Source organism: Tribolium madens, unplaced genomic scaffold (assembly GCF_015345945.1).
Source record: "Tribolium madens isolate multiple individuals breed KSU strain unplaced genomic scaffold, Tmad_KSU_1.1 Scaffold_97;HRSCAF=244;Tcas5.2_LG3a, whole genome shotgun sequence".
Lineage (NCBI taxonomy): Eukaryota > Metazoa > Arthropoda > Insecta > Coleoptera > Tenebrionidae > Tribolium > Tribolium madens.
Genome location: NW_025401069.1, coordinates 6,037,481 through 6,060,252, shown reverse-complemented (window position 1 = coordinate 6,060,252; position 22,772 = coordinate 6,037,481). Strand labels below are relative to the sequence as shown.

Sequence of the window (22,772 nt, the reverse complement as noted above, 5' to 3'; positions counted from 1 at the left end):
AAAAAATCTCTAGTTGAAATATAAAAAATTGAGCAAAATATACCTTAATGGAACAAAAAACTATTTTGAGCAAAATATACCTTAATGGGACAAAAAACTAAGAAAAACATGGTTTGCGGTCACAAAAATCGTTTACAGTAACAAACAATTAAGAAAAAAATCGCGTGGAATATTAATATTGCAAAATGTGGATAAAATAAAAGGAAAATTCTGACTGATGTATAATTTATAATACATGTATAAGTAATGGTTACAACAAGAATAATACATATCAGATTCTAACAGTAAACAGATTATATCAAAAAGATCACTTAGACCATACATTATGAGACTAGATAGCATTTATTACAAATGACTAGAATGTCATGACATAATGCCCATTACACCAACCCTTCAACAATAAATTTTTCAATTTTAACTCTTTTTTCTTTAAAAGTTAGCGATCCCATTGTAAAAGTCGTCTTCCTAGATGCAAAATTGTCAAAATAAAAGTGGTTGGATGTAAACAGGCAATGTGGGAAATATATTCGTCTGGCCATGTCAGAGGTTAATCATTTTTGCAAATACGCAATAACAAAAATAAACTATATGTAACGGAATTAATAACAATTAAATTAATACCCAAAAAATAAAATTAATTTAGATGGGATCAACATTTAAAAAATACAACAAATTACGTCACTACAAAATAAAAATGTGAAAATAGTATTTATAAAATCAAGATAATTCTCAGCAACAACTTATCAAATGATTTACTACAATAATTTTTTAAAGGAAATTATTTGAAGAGTTTCCTTCTCCTGCAACACATTCACACAGCGAAAGTGACATTTTTGACTTGAACAACTGATAATCAATAATCATTAACGGTTGTTCCAAACCGATATTGTTTTAAAAATAAGTTCGATTGTAATTTGTTTCACACAGAAAACGGAACCAAATTATTTTATTGTTCAGTTGTAGGTTGACTTAGAATCCGGCGAGAATTTTGGGTCTTGGGCGGGCAGTATGTTTAATGATTTCTGTGTGAAATAACTTACAATTATGAAAACTTTGTAAACATTATCATTTTGGGAACAATTTAAATATCAACATTGCCACAATCTTAAAAAATATTTCTTTTGAGAGGTGTGGCTTTACATAGACCAAGGTTACATCGCTTAGAGAAATAGGTACATATTTATATAATTATTTAAATGTACTTATAAACTTACTACATTCACAAATGTCATTTATTAATGACTGGAAGAACTGTAAGAAAAAGACGCGTGAACAACAATATTTTACCTTATAGTAATTACAATAAGACTGTCTCTAAAAGTGCCACAGTTGTCGAGAGTAAAAACGAGATTGATTTGACATTTTATAAGCAAAAAATTACTAATAAAAGTAAAACAACAATTTGCAAATCAGTCATTTTGATAAATTATAACTAAGGAATGTTACGTTGAAATGTTTCAACGATGAACCAACTGCATTTGTGGAATGCTTACGTTTACAATATCAGTTAATTTGTTTCGCTTAAGATTGTCAATTTGCTCAAAAATCACAATTCATCACTAGTAGCGAAAGAAATACTAAGCGAAAGCGATGACTAAGTTTATAAATACAATTTTAATATCCTCAAATGAGGGTCACAGATGTCGCTTAATGAGTTTCAATACTGGGGATAATAATACAATATAATAATAATGAAACTGTATCGAAGAAAAATGCTTCTATTTACTATTAGTTCTATTGGGAAACTAGACCCCCGTTACGTATGTTTACCAAGCTTTGGTTTAAACCACTCTTGCATTTCTCAGTAACAATTACGATGACTACAGGTATGTAATTTGATATGTTTTAGAGTGGAACAGCGTCAAGAAACACTATATTATTTAATATATTTATGTACATTTTTATTACTTAACATAGGAGTTTAAACGGCAAAATCTGATGACGTTTTTTGGCACTATTTACTACTTCGAATGCAAAACATGCACACTTTAAGTGAGTATATTTATATATAAATAGTTGATATATATTTGAAATAAGAGCTGTTCAAGAATGACTGAAATGCAAATTTCTAGTTATCTATTTCAAACGAAACTACACTACTCTATAGTACCTATCTAATAAAAAAAAGATACGTATCATAAACATTTAAACGTGTTGAATAAATTCCGGATTGAGAAATGAAAATCCCATAAATTCTGTCTGATCCAAATTCATCATAAACAATTTATCAGTGGGTGTCAAATCCGTCTTTTCCGAAGTGAACTGCTTATCAAAATTGCTAACATCTTTGCGATGTTTCTGAAACACAATCATAAAAAAGCGTTTAAAATTTTATAGCCACTCACAATTTTCGGCTTAAAAGGTGGTTGAACCTCCCGGTTTTCAATTTTGTCCCAATCGATACGTCTAAAGAAAGCATGAGCACGAACGTCTTCCTCGCCGTGAGGACCACAACCTAGTCTTTTGTTTGGATTTTTGGTCAAAAGCTGTTGAAGAAAATAAGTATTTACGGATTTGTTTAATAGGAGATATTACCCCTTTGCACACGTCTTTGGCTTCTTTGGATAAACCCTTCGGATAGCTAACGTTATGATCGGTAATAGCTGCAAACAATTCTTCTTCGTCTTCCCCATCGAAAGGGGGCTGGCCGACCAACATTTCGTACAACAAGACTCCATAAGCCCACCAATCGACCGATTTTCCGTAGGGTTGGTACAAAATAATCTATAAACCGGTATTAAAATTGAATCAAAGTGGAGAAATAAACAAACCTCGGGAGCAATATAGTCAGGAGTACCACAAAAAGTTTTCGTAGTTTTATCACCCGTAATCCCTTCTTTACACATCCCAAAGTCGGCGATTTTTATGTGTCCATCTTGATCCAATAAAACGTTATCGAGTTTCAGGTCCCTGTAAACTATACCCCGACTGTGTAAAAAGAACAAACCGATGGCAATTTCAGCCGAATAAAAACTGAAAACGGCTTACTTATTTAAAAAGCAAACGCAATTTCGAAACCACTTACACTGCAACAGGTTCTTTAAATTTGCCACATTGTTGAATTTGGAACATCAGATCACCACCGTTCACATATTCCATAACAAAATACAGTCGGTCCTGAAATAATAATCCAGAAATGGAAACCTTCTAATAAAAAATTCAAGTACCATTGTTTGGAAACACGAATGAAGTTGAACTAAAAAAGGCGGTTTGTTGGAGAGAGCTAGAACGCGTTTTTCAACCATAGTGCATTCGACATCGTCATCTTGAATAATTATATCCTTTTTCAAAATTTTTATTGCGTACAATTCATCGGTTCCTTTCCTTTCAGCCAACATTACCTTTAAATAAAAGTAATTATGTTCCATTAGTGAAAAATAAAATAGTTCCACTCACTTTGCCGAATGAGCCTTTACCTAAAACCATGAGAAAATTGAAATCGCTCGCCCTAATAATGTCTTTTTTGCCCATATTGTGGGGAACGTCTTTGTCTGTTGTGATAGACGGCTTCTTAGTTATTGACGTTTTCTTAAAAAGTATATTAATTACACAAAAATACAAAAGGTGAGTTACCAGCGTTAGCTCATTTCTTTCTTAAGCTTGTTGAAAAACTAACAATGAATGTTTAACAGTGTAGGCTCTATTTGCTTTTTTACGCTTATGAGCAATTTTCTGTCAATATTCAACAATTTTGCGTTTTAACTGTATATTTTATTATTTAATTTCAATCTTGCAAATGAAAAATTAAAGAATAAAATAAAATTATTGATCTTTGTATATAAGCTATTTAAGCCAATATACTACCAAAATCTCAATGCAACCACCATTACTCTTCGCAAGTTATTTTGCGACAACTGTAATGTTGGCTGCATCGAAAATTTGGTCAGGCTCATTATTTCTCATGAATCACCCTGTACATATGTATATTAAAAAGAATTCAAACAAAAGATAATGAAGAAAAAAAAAACGAACTAACAAAAGTTTTTATCCTTTGAAAAATTCATATGACCAATGCACAATGTCTGTCAGAATAACGTGAAAATTATACTCGTATCTTAAAAGAGTATCTACCAACATGTAAAATTCTACTTTTTTATTATCAGTACTAAAAATGAAAAGATGAGAGAAAAACAACCCTTAAAATTTTACAAAAATCTAAAAGTGAGATATAAATTTTATAAATTTTTGAACCTATTTTAAAATATTTGACTTCTATATTTAAAAGTTAAATGTAATTGAGGATAAAACATTTTTGAAATGTAAATTGTAAAAATTATTAAACATTCATTAGTGTTTTTTTGATTGTGTAATAATTACCGTTGATTATTTAGTAAGTAGTAGTATTTGTATCATTCGCTGTTTTTACGAAAAACGTATTTTTATTTGACAGTTTCCGAATCCTGTTTAGTAGTTGCCTTACCCTCATTTGAGTTTTGATTGTAGCTAAATCGACCCCCTCTTCAGGCACCGGCACGTTGTAGAACTCCCCTTCCTCTTGAGTTAAAAGTTTAAACCAGCCATCCGGGGGTGATTTAATAATTTCTGAAATACCGAACGATAACGATCCCATGAAATCATTCCGAGAAGTGCGATCCCAATCCCACACTTCAATTAATAAACGTCGATCCTTATCCTCCGGTTTTAGTTCGCTAAAATATTGCAAATTCAAAAAAAATGTCTGTGAGAAATGACCCATTACAAAGTCAATGTTTCATTCCATTCTGGATTCAAGCACGATTTGATCGTTTTCGTTTTCTTCTTCACATTATCTGAATCGGGAATGAGTTTGATTTTAACATATGGATCACTTAATCCATTGGGATCCATTGGAATTAAATTACGACCTTGTAGGACTAAAATACAAAGTCGTAAAATTTTCATCAAGATCTGACTAAATCTCTCGATAAAATACAAACCTAGAACGCTCAATTTTTGGCCCGTGTAGGTCATTTTCAACTGAATTCTGCCTCTACGTTCGGTATGATCACAACCACACAAATTAGGAACACTCTCCCCACATCTTTTATGAACATTCATATCACATGCTGAAAAATAAAACAACCAATGCTTATTTAGCTTCAAATGAAATTTCAGTTGTTTCAAAATTTTAAGTCGTAAAAACAAACAAAAGGATTCGAAAGTGAGAAAATCTGTTTTTAATGGAGTAAAATGTGGTAGGAGAGAAAAATACCAGAGCGTATTTACTTTATGAAAGCTCATGTGCACTTCACTTTATTAGTAGGGCACTTAAAGAAGCAGGCAATTGACCAAAGCGAAAGAAATTATACATCAAATTCTAATTTAATTTACGTTCAAATGGCAGGTGATTTACTAAAAGCATGACAATGTATAAGTGTATTAGATGCTGCTTCTATTAACTCGAACTAGATATTTACATAATTCCTTACTGAATTCAGACAATAGACCAAAAATCGATGATCCTCAAATTTACAACGTAAGTACGTAGTTTTTACTTCATAACCGGATATTACAAGTCATTGCATTGGGCAACAAATTTGCTCAAAGATGGCTTGAAAATTTGTTTGCATAATTTAAAATAACTTCTAAAATAAGAATAAAGTGATTCCACTTCAACTAGGAAAACCTCACCAGAACCAGTAGATTTATCAAATAATAATAACAAGATAACCGGGCAACAATAACGATTATTTTTACCACTATTTACAAAAAGTGTGTTTTTTAATGAAATTTTCAAGTCACAAAGAATAGAAAAACTCTTTGCATGCAAAACAATAATCAACAGAATATGTAGGCTACTCTGTTGGTATTCGAAGTTGTAAAAATACAGAAATTTTGGTCTAAGCATCTAATTAATTCTGATAAGATTCTTTTTTTCTCAGATCTTTATTTAACGATTCCTTATTATTGCTCCGCCCCCATATTGTGAATACTTTAGATATATTAACTGGTTTGGACTGCTTAAACTAAATCCAAAAAGTCGAGATGTCAAAAGAGCTATATGTAGTAATTTTTAATAATGAAAAATAATTGGTTTTCTATTCCAGACTTATTTTTGCAGCATAGGTACAGAAATAAAAAACAATCGATTCAGTTTACCAGCATTCCTTTTTATTTAGTAATACCAAAGTATCCGCTGGTGAAACTATTTAATAATAAATTCATTAGAACAGAACCTTGATTTTTAAAAGCATCCCAAACAAAACATAAACAAAATAAAAAGAAAAACTTCAGAATAATGTGTAGGTTGAAAATTTTTCTTTTGATTAGGATGAAAATTAGACAGAAATAAAATAATTTACTCATAATTTTTACAAAATGTTTTTTACATCGGCTTTATCGATTTCTTAACACAGAAATTGTAAAATATGATTAATTAATTAGAAACAGCGTTGCAACTTCTACCAAAATTTGTTTTACAAAGCATACATAAGAATTTGTTAAAGAATTTTGTTTAGGAACTTTACCATTGTTAGAAAAATATATTTTTTAAAATGTTATTCTAGTTAGTTATGTTTATTATGTTTAATGTATTTGTTATTAGAATATTAAAGATATTTTAGATAGAAATTGTTTTCGCCCTGAAAGTTTGTGTTTTTTAATAATTTTAAAAATCAATCTTGCTGTTTTCTAACTGTTTCGTAACTTTATGACTACTTTGTATATTTCGTTATCAACGTTTAACATACAGAGTGTTAAAGAAGAAAATGTTACTTGCTTGCTTGAATGAAGAATTTCTTGAAAGATTTTAACACCCTGTAGTAAACTCACTCGGTACAAATATAAGATACAAATTTATTTAACATTTGCTGAATATTAAGTAAGTTTTTGTTGTATATTTATAACGATAAATATTTGACATTACATTGTTTATAAAGAAAATATTAAATCTTTTCGGTGTAAAATAAACGTCCAGGATCATAAAATGTGTATATGACTTGGTACAGATTTCATGAGTAATGCATCTTCAAATTCATTTGTTTCTAACATTAATAAAGAGCCAAAAGAAGAAAGGCAAAAAGAATGAAGAATACCTGCACGTATCCGAGTTCACATTTAGCTTTCATAAAATAGAAAAGTGGTCAATATCATGCCCTTTAAATTGAATCATGTACTAGGAAAAGCTCAAGCTTCTAAATAAATAGACAGTACCGAACACATAAGCTTCTACAAGGGAATAATTATTTGCAAATTGAAAGTATCAGGACCAATCAAAAATGCAAAAATAATAAAATCCAGGAAACCGTCTTCAAGTACATAAACTTGAGTTTTATGTATTTGTTGATTTTACTTGAGTTCTGTTTTATATATTGAGAGACTCACCTGACTGAATGAATTTTCTAACGAATTGTAGAAGAGTGGACTTAAATATTGAATAATAAAAACAAAAATTCTCAAATCATTTATTAACCTAATGAATTCTGAATATTAATTAAATTTTGAATTGGATACCTGTTGTTGTTTTCCTGTCACTTCGGTCGGTGCAACCGGCTACCAGCTTCGATCAACGCAGTTAAGTCATTGTTTTCCATTCGATTATGATCTCTGGACCTGCGATCAGTGGTTGTACAAACACTGTCTAATTTAAATTCGAACACTAACAATGCTAATGATGCTTTGGTTTCGAACATTAATCATCAATAAATATATAATAATAAACACAGTTCAAGACATATATCCACCCTTCTTCGTATGGAAAGCGTGATGACTACTAATACATCTGCGTAAGTTGACTGCATGTTCTCTCAATAAATTTTAACTTAATGCATGCTCTTCTTTACAAAATTATTTATTTTCATCTCTTTTCTACACCAAACTCGTTAATATTAATCGCCAACATTTAATTTGTAGACAAATTTCATGTTAGTAAAATGAGAAACCTAAAAGCTTTTTACAGCAGAGCATGCATTAATAAATATTTAAACACTTTATTTATTATACTGAAATGTTTATAGTTACAGAGTGACACATTTCGCTTCGTACGAGTATACACACAATTTTTTATAACTCATTCCAGTCCAACAGAACCAAATACAGATTTTCACATCTTTAGCTCTATTTTCATAAAATGAATAATTCTCACATGAATCACCCTGTAATCCAAGCAATTTACAATGGAAGCGAACATGACAATAGCAATGGTGGGCGACTTTCTTGTTACTGATTATAACAGCCACAATGTTTCTCTTGACTAAATGTTGCAGACATCAAACCAAATTCTCGACTCAACAGAATAATAATAAAGTTTATCTAGAGAAATAAACACTAACAGCAATTACTCAAAATTAAAATACTTTTATCAAATAGCTGATGGCTAAATCGTAAAAATTTTATAATTTTCTTTTTATTAACTTTTACGCTTTGCTCATTATTTTTTCTTTGATTTATTTATTCACAGAACAGTTTTCACAGCTATTTTAAAATTCTTCAAGAAATAATAAGAAAAGAGTAATAATGTTTCTAATAATACAAGAAATTGTAATAACCGAGCTAAGAATGAAGAGTCATGAACAAGTATAAGCTGACATTTTATTACAACAAAACAAAATAAGAAGTCTCGCTTATCCTATCTTGTATGCAAGAGACGTCAGTGTGCTAAAAATAATGCTCAGTTTCTTAAAATTTGGTTGGATAAAAACATGCAATACATTTTTATTGTCCCGGGAGAATCTTAATTAAACCAGAAATAAAGGCGCAACTTACAGAATTAAAAGTAACGACTAAATTACGACTAGAAACTAAAAAAAAATATTTTTATCCGCAAACGTCACAAAAGTGACCACTTTTATGACTAAATAACACAGGTAAAAGTTTTACTTTTCAGACATGAAGTAAAAACACTGTTTTTACGCCTAGGCGTTTTCACTTTTACTTGACACTTACTTTGACATTTACCACTGTTGTCTCTTTCTTGTCTCTTTCGCTTTTTCAGCATTTTCTGGAGAGGTACAAGGTAGGTTATCAGCATTCGACATTTTGCACTATAAACTACACCAGTTATTCACCAGTTAAATCAATCCACACTTGAAATCTCAACACAAATTCCGAAACTGACGCGTGACGTTTGTTATGATTTTATTGCAAAGCGTCCTGATTATTGAGGTGATTTACTTGATTATTGGTGTGTTGCTCTTTTCGTTCCATCTGAATCGTTTGCAGATAAAATAGTATATGTTATTTGGAGTAAAAGTGAGTTTATGTGGCTCAGCTGAATCCATTTGCCTCACTCCGTTCGGCAAAATGAACGTTCAGCTTCGCCACATAAACAATCACTTTTACTCCTAATAACATAATCTACTATTATTTTTGATTTGCTATAATATGTATATTAACATTTATTACAATATTTTATCGAAATGAAAATACTCCTATTAATTTTTTAAATACTGTAATAAAATCGTAAGTATTTACTTTACAATAATTATCTATAATAATTATGATAAATATAAAAATGCATGTTTTCATTATTTTGTCATTTGAGAACCACGATTAAATTCTAAACAACTTTCTAAACACAGAACCACTGCAATTTATATCCTTAATACGTTAAATTTAGTAATTAATTATGATTATACATAATTATGTATTTCTTTAAATAAATTATGTTTTGAAAGAGCTTCTTTTATATAGCAAGGAGAGACATACTAACACAGTCAACATTAGACGTTGGTAAAAATTTAATTTATTTAAAATATATTTATAGTCTAGTTACTGGCAAAGTATATGCTATAAAACAAATTCAAATTGCATAAAATTAAGTTTGTAACTACTTAAAATAAAAACAATTACAAACATTGACATCATTGTAAGTAAAAAAGTCATACTGTTTATTCATAAGATTGGCAAATTATAATATCTTTGGTAAAATAACAAAATGTTTCAAACGGTTTAATGAGGATATCTCATTTTTTATAACAAAATTTTAGTACAAAAACAATAATTCGATATTCTTTAAATTTTTTATTGTAGATAATTTTTTTTATCAAATTTCCAAAAGCTGTTCAAAACTTCATAAAAAACATGTACAAACCAAAAATTGTCAAAAGAAACAAACAGCTCCTAGATTATAACCAGTAACTCTTCGGTTGTCTACATTTACCTATCGCTGCTTGGATTAAGACACACTGTAGCAACTTGTGTGGTGTAACAAATAAAGAATCCATGCAAGTAAAAAATGCAATCATGCAACGCAATTGCTTAATGTATTTGCTGACGTTTTATTTTTTAGGGCAACAAGGCACTTCATAATTACCTGTACATTTCATGCCCTGATGAATCACTCCATACAGTAATGATCCACAGTGGTCACAAAAAGTGGGCGATGAATACGTATGAATTTTGAAATTATGACGAGTTCGAGTATCCTGCATAAAAACAAAACGCACAAAAGGAATCATTTTAGGTCATGTAATGTTGAAATACTTACATCTGAATCGGCACCTTTGTCGGCACCTGGACAGGTAAATGTTACGTATTCGTGACATCGTTTGTGCACAACGAAACTGCAAACTAAATTAAGAGTTAATTACAAACCGCTGTAATTACGGTTGAGTTTTGATAATTAAGAAATGGGCTTTGAGGTTGCAATCGGCACGGAATAAATTCATAAAACGTATTTATAATTTTATTTCGACAATTAAAGATACTTCATAGGATTAATAAAAAAGATATTTGTGACTACATGAAACATTTACTATTCATAAAGTCAGCTTTATTTTAAAATATACTTCTCTAAACTTGGATCGTTGATGCACTGGAAAAAACCGACATGTAATTTAAAAGTGAGAAACTACGAGTACTTTCCGCACTTCATTATAGGAAAAGTCATTCGCCTTTGAAATTCGTTTATTGTCCTTTGTCACGAAAACTTCGCGCTGTGTAAGGGTTTCAGGATGTCTCCAGCTGGAAAAATCCGCTTAATCATTACAGAGCCATTTTTACCAGTACTATGGTCTCATTATCACAAAGTTTCCGGATCGTTTGTTCCGCTAATTTACTTGTCACAGCATCCAATAAAGAGTAAGAAATCTTTCGGATTTATTATTTCACGATTTCAAGAACCAATAGCGCGGAAAGCTGTGAACGTGAACTTTATATGGCTCATAATTTATTTGTAACGTTAAAAGCTAAATAATTAGAATTATTATAAATTATTTTAATTGCAAACTACTGTTAAGTTATTTATTTGCACAATAAAGTGATATGCAAATTAAATATGTAATAATTTATACTGATATATGTCACTTCAGTAATTAATATTTATACAGGGTGTTCCGTTTTTATTGTTACAAATTTAAACAGGTGAAAGGATATTCAATTCTAAGACAAAAGATTCCCATAAACATGTATCGAAAAATGCTTGGTAAGGGAGCTACACCCCCTGAAAGGGGGCTAATAGGTTTTTGCTAATATTTCAGAAACCATTTAAGATAAAATTACAAAATTTGGTACAGATGATAACCTTTATACACCTAAACGAATTCAAACATCAAATGTCGAAATTTTTAATCAGGGGCGTACGAAACTGGGGGAGTTTAAGGTAAAAAAATACCCTATTTATTTTGGCTTTAGTTTCTCGGTACTTTCAGCAACAAAATCTTTAGTTCGATAGTTTATCACAGAAAAGTCTCTCGTGTCGATACGACTTATTGTTTTTGAGTAAAATTAATTTAAAATTTATGTTACACACCAATACAACATTCAAATAAATCAGAATTTACAGAATAATAAAAGCAAGAAATTCATATTTTTTAATCAACCTCAACTAATTAACATTACATTACAGTAACAATAATAACATTAATTAAATGAATTTGCCTAAATCTAAAGGAGTTGTTCAAAGTGACCACCATTTTAGTCAATGCATAACTAAAGAAACAGAAACCAAAATAGATAGGGTATTTTTTACCCTAAACCCCATCAGTTTTGGACGCCCTTGATTAAAAATTTCGACATTTGATGTTTGAATTCGTTTAGGTGTATAAAGGTTATCATCTGTACCAAATTTTGTAATTTTATCTTAAATGGTTTCTGAAATATTAGCAAAAACCTATTAGCCCCCTTTCAGGGGGTGTAGCTCCCTTACCAAACATTTTTCGATACATGTTTATATGAAACTTTTGTTTTAGAATTGAATATCCTATCACCTGTTTGAATTTGTAACAATTAAAACGGAACACCCTGTATAATAACAATATTTAGTGACATTAATTAAGAGGAAGTTGTTTATTTCCAAATTTTTTCTTCTTTACTTATTTTTGTTTGTTGAAAAACGTAATACTTCCGTCGCATTTATTTATCCATAATTAAACAATGTTAATTATGTAAAGTAAATTGAAACGACAGTTGTCTAAATTTGGACAATAAACAAATTTAAAAATAGTAAAAAATACAACTAGTTTTCGCCTTTTATTCCGCTCTTCAAATGCTAATAACCGTATTTGTATTCTCGAAAAACAGAAAACAAACTGAATTATTGAACAACCTATTTTCTTTGATGGGTATAGTAAGCGCAACAAGTAAAATTCTAATTACAAGTATCTGCAAATAGCATTTTAAAGTACACGGTTCAAATGTTAACATTAACATTGCAATTGTAGTTTTTATTTTATTATGATTTAGAAACAAACAAACTAATTTTTTACATGAACAATATGGAATAATATTATGTACTCGTATAACAACAAGTATGAAAATTAACACTTATGCTTTTCTGGACAACCATTTATAAAATATAGTCTATTATGTATAAAAGCTAGAAGATACTTAAAAACGAATGTTGTTTGATAAACAAGACCTTAGCGGAGAGTGATCAAAGAGTTATTAAGTAGTAATAAAATTAATCATTTTTATTGAATCTTTCTGTGCGAAATACGGTCAGGTTATAACTTATTTTAATGAAAGGAAATAACGTAGTAAAATGGAAAATTTAATCATCATACTTAAATATGAGTTGATAGATAAATGCTTTCATATTAAATAAAATGTTTGTATGGAAATTACCTATTTTCATGTCTAACCGCATTAATGGCTAATCCTATTATACCCCTGTAAACACTATACAAGCAATTCAAGTTCAGTGGAACACAAATCTTATCATGACTTCTAAATTAAAAGTGTATTTCATAGCAATTATGGGAAGCACCAAAATAAAAATTATAAAAATAGAGATATCTTCGCCGTTTATTACCGTTGCAGAGAAATTTTAAAGTTATAGTTGCAGTGAAAAGCTCATCGCTTTAGAAATCGCCTCTTAAAGCTCCGAAAAAAGCACAAAAAACATAAATTTAATGTGTTTACTCTCTTGATTATTTCCCCCTGTTAGTAGCCGTTTGTGGCAGGCCTATCGCCGTTGTTGAATTTGAAGACTGTTACACGAAGCTTAATTAAAACAGCACATGTATGTTCATTACATCACCTAAAGTCCACCACCGGGGATAAACAGAAGGTGCACTGTAGTTGCCAATTAAATTATCAAATAAACCAGCAAGGTTATTGCCACAAATAAGAAAATAAAAGTGCAAATTAAATCGTCACGCACACAAAAGTAATTTTTTTCTGTAATTTCCAGACTGACTGAATAATTATTATTGATGAGTTTGCGTGACGGGACTTTCAGCTTTCATGCAAGTGCAATCTACATTATTTATTTCAAGTGGATTTTTTTGGAGCTACGTTAAGTCTAGATTGCACTTTACAAATGTTCCAGCTTGTAATCCGTGTTTCTAATCCTACAGGTGAAGGCTAAATACTGCAATTTGAGCTAATTTTGTCCACTAATGTAAACCGTACAAATGTGGAAAAACTCGTAATTTCTCACAGACAATTAGAAGATAGACATGACGGGAAATTTTCTATTCAATTTTTAGACGCAGTAGAAATTGATTATTGATGAAACTCGGTTATTCCAGTCACATATGTACTGAATTCCATTGTAATTGTAAAACTTTAGTTTTAGTTTTTGGGTCGCATCGCAGGTTTTCCAAACTCGATGTTTTATTCAAGCAGCGTGCATTTTTTAATATTATGACAAGTAATGGACATTAAAATGTAATAAAAATTGTATAAAAGGTGTCTAATGATGAAATTAAAATGAAATTATTACCTTGACATTGATATCCTTGTTTTCCGAAGCCCCTGGAAAAATAATGAAATTAATAGCTTACTCCACAACTAAACAATAAAAATAATATACTATTTCGACTCAAAAACACTCCCTCAATTTATTATTTTCATATCTTGCTGCTGCAGAATTGATTTTAAAAGTCGGTTTATTAAAATTGTTGTTAATAATTCCTACACAATTGTATACATAAATGCTATTTACCTAAAATAATTGATGGTTATATTATCGCAATGATTACACATACACATTAATACACCTGATGAAATAGAGACATCACACAGTTTAAATCAATTTTGTTCGAAAATTATCTGTGGAATTAAAATGTGCAAATAACCATTATTGTCACATTATAAATGTCAGTTGGATTTACGTGTGAGCAGTGAACTAAATCGCTAATTGCAAATGATGCAAACAGCTTTAACATTAATAAGATTATTAATATACAACAGCTATAAAATTTAAATACGTCGTATATTTGTAACAGTCTAATTTTTTGGTTAACAACATTTAAGAGTGAGGTCAACTTAATGCCTTACACAAAGGACATCAAATTTGATATTTTAAGGTAAATGCACTTCAGGAGCGTATTAATTCAAAAAACAAAATAAATTCAACCACCTGTTGAAACAACGCTATGTATTTTTAGAGCTGAGCAAGCGAAAATACTTTAGGAAAAAACTAAAAATTTTCATTGTAATGTATTTCATTGAATAGTTTTATAAGAGATAAACAATTAAAAAGACCAAAGAACACTTTGTCTATATGAGTTGACAAAACAAATTGGATAAAAATAATGAAACCAACACTTGAACACGATAATTTTCAATTACTATATCGACAGAAATAATGTAATGACTAATACACTAATTCATTATTTTTGTACATTTACTACCATTTATATTTGACATCTGCACTTAATCGTATTTAATTATTTACGCGGTAATTGTTAATAAATTATACACTAAAAAATACTTTTTGTGTGACCTTTAGTATATTTTCCATAAAAATTCTCCATCTGTACACATTATCACAACGTTTTTTTACGTCAAACTGAAGCTAAATATTAAACAAAAAAAAAACAATTTGTTGAAGGTTATCAACAAAAATATTGTGCTTGCTGAAGTCCTCCAAAAAACGAGCAAAAAATTAGATTAATGCCTAATTTTAATTTTGTAGTAAGAAATAAAAAACACTTTAAAATTAATGAAAATAGTCCTAAGTAAATTTGTTTTAGCTATTTCCATTTAGCAGCACTGATTGAAAGTTGAGCTTGAGACAAGCATTTGATTTTTTTTAGAAAATCTACAGAACGAGACTTCTGCTTCGATATTATGGCATTCATACATTGTTTTTACAAACTTTTTATGAAGTTGTGCTACAATTAAACACTTTATTACTTTCAGTAAATAGTAAGACTCCTACGAAACATTCACACAGAAACTCATAAAACTTCTACAAACATTATGCAAACTTATTGCTTGTAAATATACAGTTCCATTTCATGGATAACATACAACTAATTCCTCATTTCCTCCGATATTTTGAATAATTTTAATGAAGTTATAAACCTTGAAGTGGACACAAAGTAAACTACAGAATTTTTAAACTGTCTACAAACAAATCAGTACTGGAAATTCATGTATATGGTAAAAAAACATCATTTGCTTCCTAAAGTCAAAGTTTTTAATGTTACCTCTCGAAAATTCATTAATTCAAATAAATGCACAATTTTATGTGTCGGAAATCGAAAACTTCACTTTTATGTAAGGTAAAATCCTGAAAATCTTTTAAATCCTCCGTTCAACAAATTTTTACTATTTTACAGTCAACTGTACACAAAAGATCCTAACTGAAAAAAATGGCTATATTTGTTTTTTCCATTCATAGAGAGTGAAGAGAAAGCGTTTTTTGCTTACACTACTGACTTTCTGAAAAAAAACGAAATGATGAGTGATAGATAATAAAGAACTAGAATGTGTTTGTTTTCCTAGAATAAACTATGTTTTAAGTGTTTGAAATTTTCTGTTTGTTTTGGGTTCCGCAAAATTAATTTGTTCTTTTAAATGGCAAGCTACTATGTAAATTTTTTGTGGAAAAAAATTTTCATAGAAAAGAGTAATAATCATTTTATTACTGACATTTGTGATCACCATTTTAGTACAAATGATTCTACGTGATGAAAAAAATTTGACACAGTCATTGTTGTGTTTGTAATTCTTAATAATTTGATTGTTTTCAATTAGGACTCAAGGTTTAACAATTTCTTACAACAGAAGTGGAAATAAACCAACCGTTTTAAAACAGTGTAAATTTGAAGTTAGAAACCGCCGTCACAGTCCGAATCACAATTTTTTCATATAGCTATATTTTACAGTAAGAAAACTACGATGGAAATAAACGGATTTTAGAAACAAAAACACTCCTTAAAAACAAATACAATTCAATGTAAAGTATGCATTGTCCAACACTTCTGTGACTGTTTCTAAAAACTTAATAATTCATGCAATTTTTTTTTATATTCCTACCAACAAAAGTTATATTTGCAAAATTTGAATGTATGTATGGATTATTACTGCATCTTATGCATTGTGAGAAATCTCTCTGTGGAAGTTTCTTTCATTCTGAAAAGATTTCAGGCAGCGCAAAAGCTGCTTTCACAGCCAACAGGGCTGGAATTAAGCTACAATACATTTCTGGTATTAATTAACTAATAATAAATGTTGATTTGAAACATTTAATTAAATATTGTTGCACTGTAGCAGCATTTTATCGAGTAAACAAATACTTTATTTTGTAACATTTACCAACTTCGATATTCAATTTTGAACAAAACTGATGTGTACTTGCACTCGTATTATTAAACTTGCCCATTGTTATGCAAAATGCTCTTAATAATTATTTTCGATTGGAAATATATTCTATTCCCAAACGATATTTAGATACATATCTTAACTTATTTGGTTCCTGCATCAATGGATGTGCTGTTGCCTATTATTTACAGTAAATACAGTTATGCAAAAAATACTGTTATATCTTGCAAGCAAAATGCTTTTAGTTACAACTTTTTCTAAAATCAAAGATTTAAGATTTCCGTGAACTACGTGTTATAAATAGTTTCTTTCCGTGTTCTTATCTGGAATTTGACATTGACAATATCCGCGACAAGACTTTATCATTTGAACTACAATGCTTTTATTGATCACTTACGGTAGTGTAAGAAATAATAATCAGATTTTACCTTTTGCAGCCAATCACAATTTTTGTTACGTAAGGTGTCCAAATTTTTACATCTCTTTGTAACAAAATAAACATATTACTTGCAATGTAACGGCGAGGCGCGTTTGTATCTCTTGGCTAATGCAACCGATTCCTGTTTATAAAGTGTTGACAAGTGGCGTAAAACCCACGGAAAGCTTTAATATTTATTGTGTTCTATTTTATGCTTGTTCACAAAATTTAAAATTAATAAATTTTGCAAAATTTATAGAATTTGATTTTATTCAGTGAACATAAGAAACAATCTGTTACACACTTTTCGCAATTTCTCAAAACAAGGTGTTACATTTTATTGTAAGATCAATTCTTGACCTACCAAGACAAACAAGAGAAACTTTTTAAATGGCAGTTGTGACCGAGTGAATAAAACCATAATACGACGAATAATACAAAGAAACCTTTCGATCTTGCTGTTTCAACAGGATCAACTATCATTATGCACTTTACTCCCGCGGAGAGCTTAGTAGAGCTTCGATTCATTGGCGATAAATCAGTTCTCAAATTATATACTTAAATGGTCTTAAGAATAATTTATTTAATAAGTTCAAAATCAATATGCATTATGGGAAATCGAAGAACACTGGACATCAAATATAATTTGGAGAAAAAATGCCTAAAACAACGCACTAATTAAACCGATATAATTGTAGAAGCTCTCTTAAACATCAAATATTTTAAATATACTCACCAAAATTCAAATAAGAGCCACAATGCGTGTTTTTATGCGCACTTCCCTTTTCAGAAAAAATCAAAAGTGGGTGGTTCCGATCCATTTTTTGATAGAGAATCTAAGTTTGGAACTCATGTGTGTGTAAAATTTTACTTTTTTTCAAATACTGTAATACAAAAATTTAATCTGACTGGAATTGTACATGATCTTCCATTTCAGAAAATTTGAATTGAAATGTAAAAACTTTGAACTAAAAAGCCACCAATTTTTGTCTTTCCTTTTAAATATGCGACAAAAATACTGAAAAACAGCCAAGAAAAATCATTCTCAAATGCGAATTTCTCAAAATCCCTCAAAAGAAAACAACTTTCAAATTTGCACTCAACACCCAAAAAAATAATAAAGCACAATTTGTTGTTATTCTTTGTTTACGTCCAATATAAATGTGGAAGTAAAAATAAAAAAAAAACATGTATCGGTCAAAATTTTTTTTGTTTGTTTTTTACAAACGCCAGCCTAAAAAATGTCACTATAAGTCTTTATGCATTATATTTAGTTCCAGTAATACATATTTGTAAAAAATAAACATATTGTCTAACAAATTTCATTACCTATTTATTTTATAATGTATGCATATAACGTATTTGTTAGAAGTCTAAATTTAAAAAAACATTTCAGCACTGCTTGCAAAACCATCCTTTTTCGTTATTGTGAAAAAATTTTATCATTCCAAAATTTGGTCATAAAAAATTACTTTATAAAACAAATTAGAACAATTAGGATAAGAAAATCATCTTGATTTATGTTTTTCATATTCTCATTCATATTTTTTATCTTCTAATCATGTTTACGTACTTTCCTTATTTAGAAATTTTATATCTATCTTTTTTTAAATCTTAATTTCCAGCAAATTAAGAACATTACATTGATTATAAAGCAAATTAAAATTAAATATTCTAAAATTAAAATTAATAAATTATATTGATTTCGTTCCTGTAAAAATCAGAAAAATAGAGTTTGTTTTACAGCTCGCTAATGTCAACATCTTGACCTTTCCTTTTTAATAAACAAGAACTCAAACAACGGAATACGAATAATAAATTTGTGCAAAATAAGCTTGTGCAATATATAAATATTTTTTAATAAGTACGGTATAATATGACAATAAGTATGTATTTACTCGTCACAAAAATTAAAATAAACCATTTTATTCTTTTTAAGAGGTACTTATTTATTTATTTATTTATGCAACAGTGAGGAAATACGAGAGCGTCAAGATTTTGTAATAATTGTAAAATAAGTACATACTTCTAATATAATGTCGTAATTAATAGAAGTTGTGAAAAGTTAAAATTTAATAAAAATATAATATTTCATCACTGCACTGCACACATCAAAATTTAATAAAAAACCTAAAAACTTGTATACAAATACTTTATTCCACCGTAAATTAGTGGTAAATCCTGAAGATATTATAATTTTGTTTTTATTTACAAAAACAGACATTATTCTTGTTAATTACAGTTAAATCCATAAAATTTATTGGTTTACTCTGTGGTTAAGTATACAACTGGGTGAGCGATTTAAATTTAAAATTCAGAAAACACATTTCACATGTGAGTAGGAGGCATTCATGTGGATTTGTGAATTTTAAATAAAATGTTTTACTAGTGGTTGGACAATTCTTTTGAAAGAAAAAAAAATGAAATCCGTTGGGAGCTTCTCAGCATTCAATTTTTTTTGTCAGGGGTGAATACAATTAACAAATCTCAAATTGACAAAGAACACATTTTGTGAGTAGGGAAAAATTATGAATAAAAACTTACCATATGAAATCCTTACAGTGCGAACAGAAGGTGGGTTGTTTAAAAAATCTGGGCATGAATCTATGGCCTTTAATGTTATACACATTTTTCTTTTTGAGAGCACCTTTCCTCCCCCGCAAACGCAGGCCGAATTTGGTATTTAGATCACTTCCCTCTTCATTCAGATCTTCCTCGGCCATAGTTCGTATTAAAATTAAATAAACAACATGGAAAATTGGTAAGAGAACACAGAACACTGCCCGTCAAATGTCAATATTCAGGTGCCTATATCTATTCTATTGAAGTATATTTAGGTGCAACAGTTGTGTACGAACGTCCGTTTCGCTCTGGCAGGAACTCTTTCTGGGGACACCCCACCCATGTGCTAAACGAGGCTAGAGGATGGATGTCGTAGCAAATGGCGTTGCGCAATCGCATTGATTACTTTTCCGATTGGAACGAACCATTACGGTCTTACCTTACCCTTTATGCTGCCTTTTTTCGCTGGTTTTTTACCTTTATTTCACATAGAACGCACTAGACGCAGGGGTAGTGGAGTTACCCTTTTAATCAGAGTTATGTAACGAGCTGAAGTGAGCCCTGCAATGCACCCACTCACTAATCAATCAGATGCTCGCTGCTCAGACATCACTAAATTAAAATATTAAATATTAATTACTCTAGATGCGACATTCCTATACCCACTGAAAATCTATTTTTGCATTGATTAAAATACAATAAATTGAAAATTGTCATTAAAAGTGAAAAATTAAAAAAAAAATTTCATATAGGGAGAACATGAAAATCCATAAAGAACTAGAACAAAAAACGTTTTAGACAAACCAACCTACTAACCGGAATGTTATATTCATGGCGCCTTTTATGACGTTTGCTGGAAATGCTAGAAAGCCTATAAAATATTTCTGGGCGCATAGGAAGATGAGAGCTATTCTTATGTTATTATTGTGCACAGAAATAAAATTTATATTTGATTTTTTTTCGAAATAACGACCTTTGTAAAGCGAACCTAAAACTAAAACAGGGAATTTTGTATTTTTTTTGCCATTCTTAAATTTAAATACAATAGCGTCCATTATACATTTTCTTTTTTGTGTTATATAAAACAAACATGAACAAAAAAAATCAACGGTATTTACTGCAAATAGTTAAAAAAATAAAAGTAAAAAGAACACAAAAACAAAGTTAATCATATTGTGATAAGACGACGACAGTGTAGTTTCAACTACCTACAATAAAAAATAAAACGCTTGACTAATAATCTCTTTTAAACAATTTTTGAAATACAAATAATGCAAAGCTTTATAGTTTATTTAAATTAAAGTTTGGTTCTTCAAAGTAAGTTTTTGAATAACGATAGATAGTTCAAAAATTGTGTTAACATGTTACAAAAAATTAAAAAGTCGTACAATTTACTATTTTACATTTGTAAAAAGTTTTAACTGTTTTATGATCGATATCTCATTATGCGCACTCGTAGAAAAATCAAAATTTTCATGAATGTTAAATGTTGTTAATTTTCAGTAACGCATGCGTTACTCTGAAAATTATCTTTAGCTCAATACTTGAATACTTATAATTATTTATTCGTAGGTACAAATACTTTGACTTCAAAAAATATGGATCTACTAAATTATTTATGTTATTAATTACAGGCTTATTTCATTATAAACATCTCCACGCCCTATAATCGAATATAATAAAACTAGTGGTATAAGTATTATCGATAAAAGTATAAGTGAAATTGAGATAAAGATTCTACGAGTTCAATGATTTGAGAATAGAAAGTAGATAAAATGTTTATTCAAATTGTTTAAAACAGGTACTCTAAAATTGTATTTTTATCTAAAGAGATTAAAATCTATCACACACATATTCGTATCTTATAAAAAACACAGTATCATAGGTATAATTTTAATTATCTACTCCATTTTTTTGATTGCGCTGTAAATATTTAAATTCACAAACATTAATTTATTTACTCTACATCGTTTTATACTTAGTGTAAATAGTCTAAATTGACACAATAATAATTTCTTTTGAGACCCAAAGGTTCAATTTACGCCAACAGATTTTTATATAAAAACTCTAACAAAAGTAGTTAATAATCAATGCAAATTTACAAACGGGTAAATGTAATTTATATTTACATTTTGTATTTGTGCGTATTATTTGCGCTTAAAATTGTGGGCGTTTTTTATTATTAATTGGACATCGTACATCAATTTTTTCCGACATTTCAAATTTCAATACCTAGCTGGTATTTTTGTCCTGCTATCGCCCACACATTTTCCGGAAGAAAAATGGTAAAAAGTGATTAATGAAAATGCGGATCGACATTAGTATGCTCGTAATAGCTCCCTCTTCAAAATTTTATTCAAAACGTTTAAAGACATATCTATTATTTTCAGAAACTGTTTAGAATTAACAAAAAATTTAATTATAACTTACTAAATTTAGAATTACATATCTGTAAGCAGGAAATTCATTAGCATGTTTTTAAAAGTTTTTATAGTTAAAAGTTTTTGCTCGAAAAGTTTAGAAATACCCAATAACAGGTATTACTTGTAGAGAGATGTTATTTTACGTTTGTACTATTTGTGAGGATACTGCACTTACGCATCCAGTTAAATTAAGATATCCTGTAGATAAATCGGTGATAATCATTGCTTTTTACTCTAATACTCTTTCCACAAAGTGCAACTAATTTACATTAAAACCGGTTTATTATTGATGAAACGCATTTCACATACTTATTACTAAATTATTAATCGTATTATTAGATAAAATTATTGTACATCGTGTTAATTTCAAAAACCTATTACTTTCAGTACTATGCAAACGAATATTTATAATATGTTTCTATATTCTCGTATTAGGGCAAGTAAAACCTGTACGT

The 22,772-nt window shown here is 29.4% G+C and overlaps 1 protein-coding gene across 3 annotated transcripts; it reads right to left on the bottom strand.

Annotated features, from left to right (window-relative positions):
* Positions 1-208: 208 nt before the first annotated feature.
* On the bottom strand, positions 209-20,425 carry LOC123015155 (protein kinase C, brain isozyme). 3 transcript variants are annotated; one of them, XM_044414675.1, is made up of 14 exons: positions 19,877-20,425; positions 14,084-14,115; positions 10,406-10,488; positions 10,232-10,343; positions 4,917-5,045; positions 4,700-4,853; positions 4,421-4,649; positions 3,397-3,528; positions 3,168-3,341; positions 3,026-3,117; positions 2,772-2,973; positions 2,536-2,724; positions 2,346-2,486; positions 209-2,298 (listed from the first exon to the last, which is right to left on the bottom strand). In XM_044414675.1, the coding sequence occupies exons 1-14, from the start codon at positions 20,053-20,055 to the stop codon at positions 2,146-2,148; spliced, it is 2,001 nt and encodes a 666-aa protein (XP_044270610.1). In that variant the 5' UTR covers positions 20,056-20,425; the 3' UTR covers positions 209-2,145. The 3 variants fall into 3 exon arrangements, with proteins under 3 accessions (XP_044270610.1, XP_044270611.1, XP_044270612.1); XM_044414676.1 differs by lacking the exons at positions 10,406-10,488; positions 14,084-14,115; positions 19,877-20,425 and adding an exon at positions 7,432-7,530 and having other exon boundaries at positions 10,232-10,262; XM_044414677.1 differs by lacking the exons at positions 10,232-10,343; positions 10,406-10,488; positions 14,084-14,115; positions 19,877-20,425 and adding exons at positions 7,432-7,530; positions 7,582-8,271.
* Positions 20,426-22,772: the final 2,347 nt, after the last annotated feature.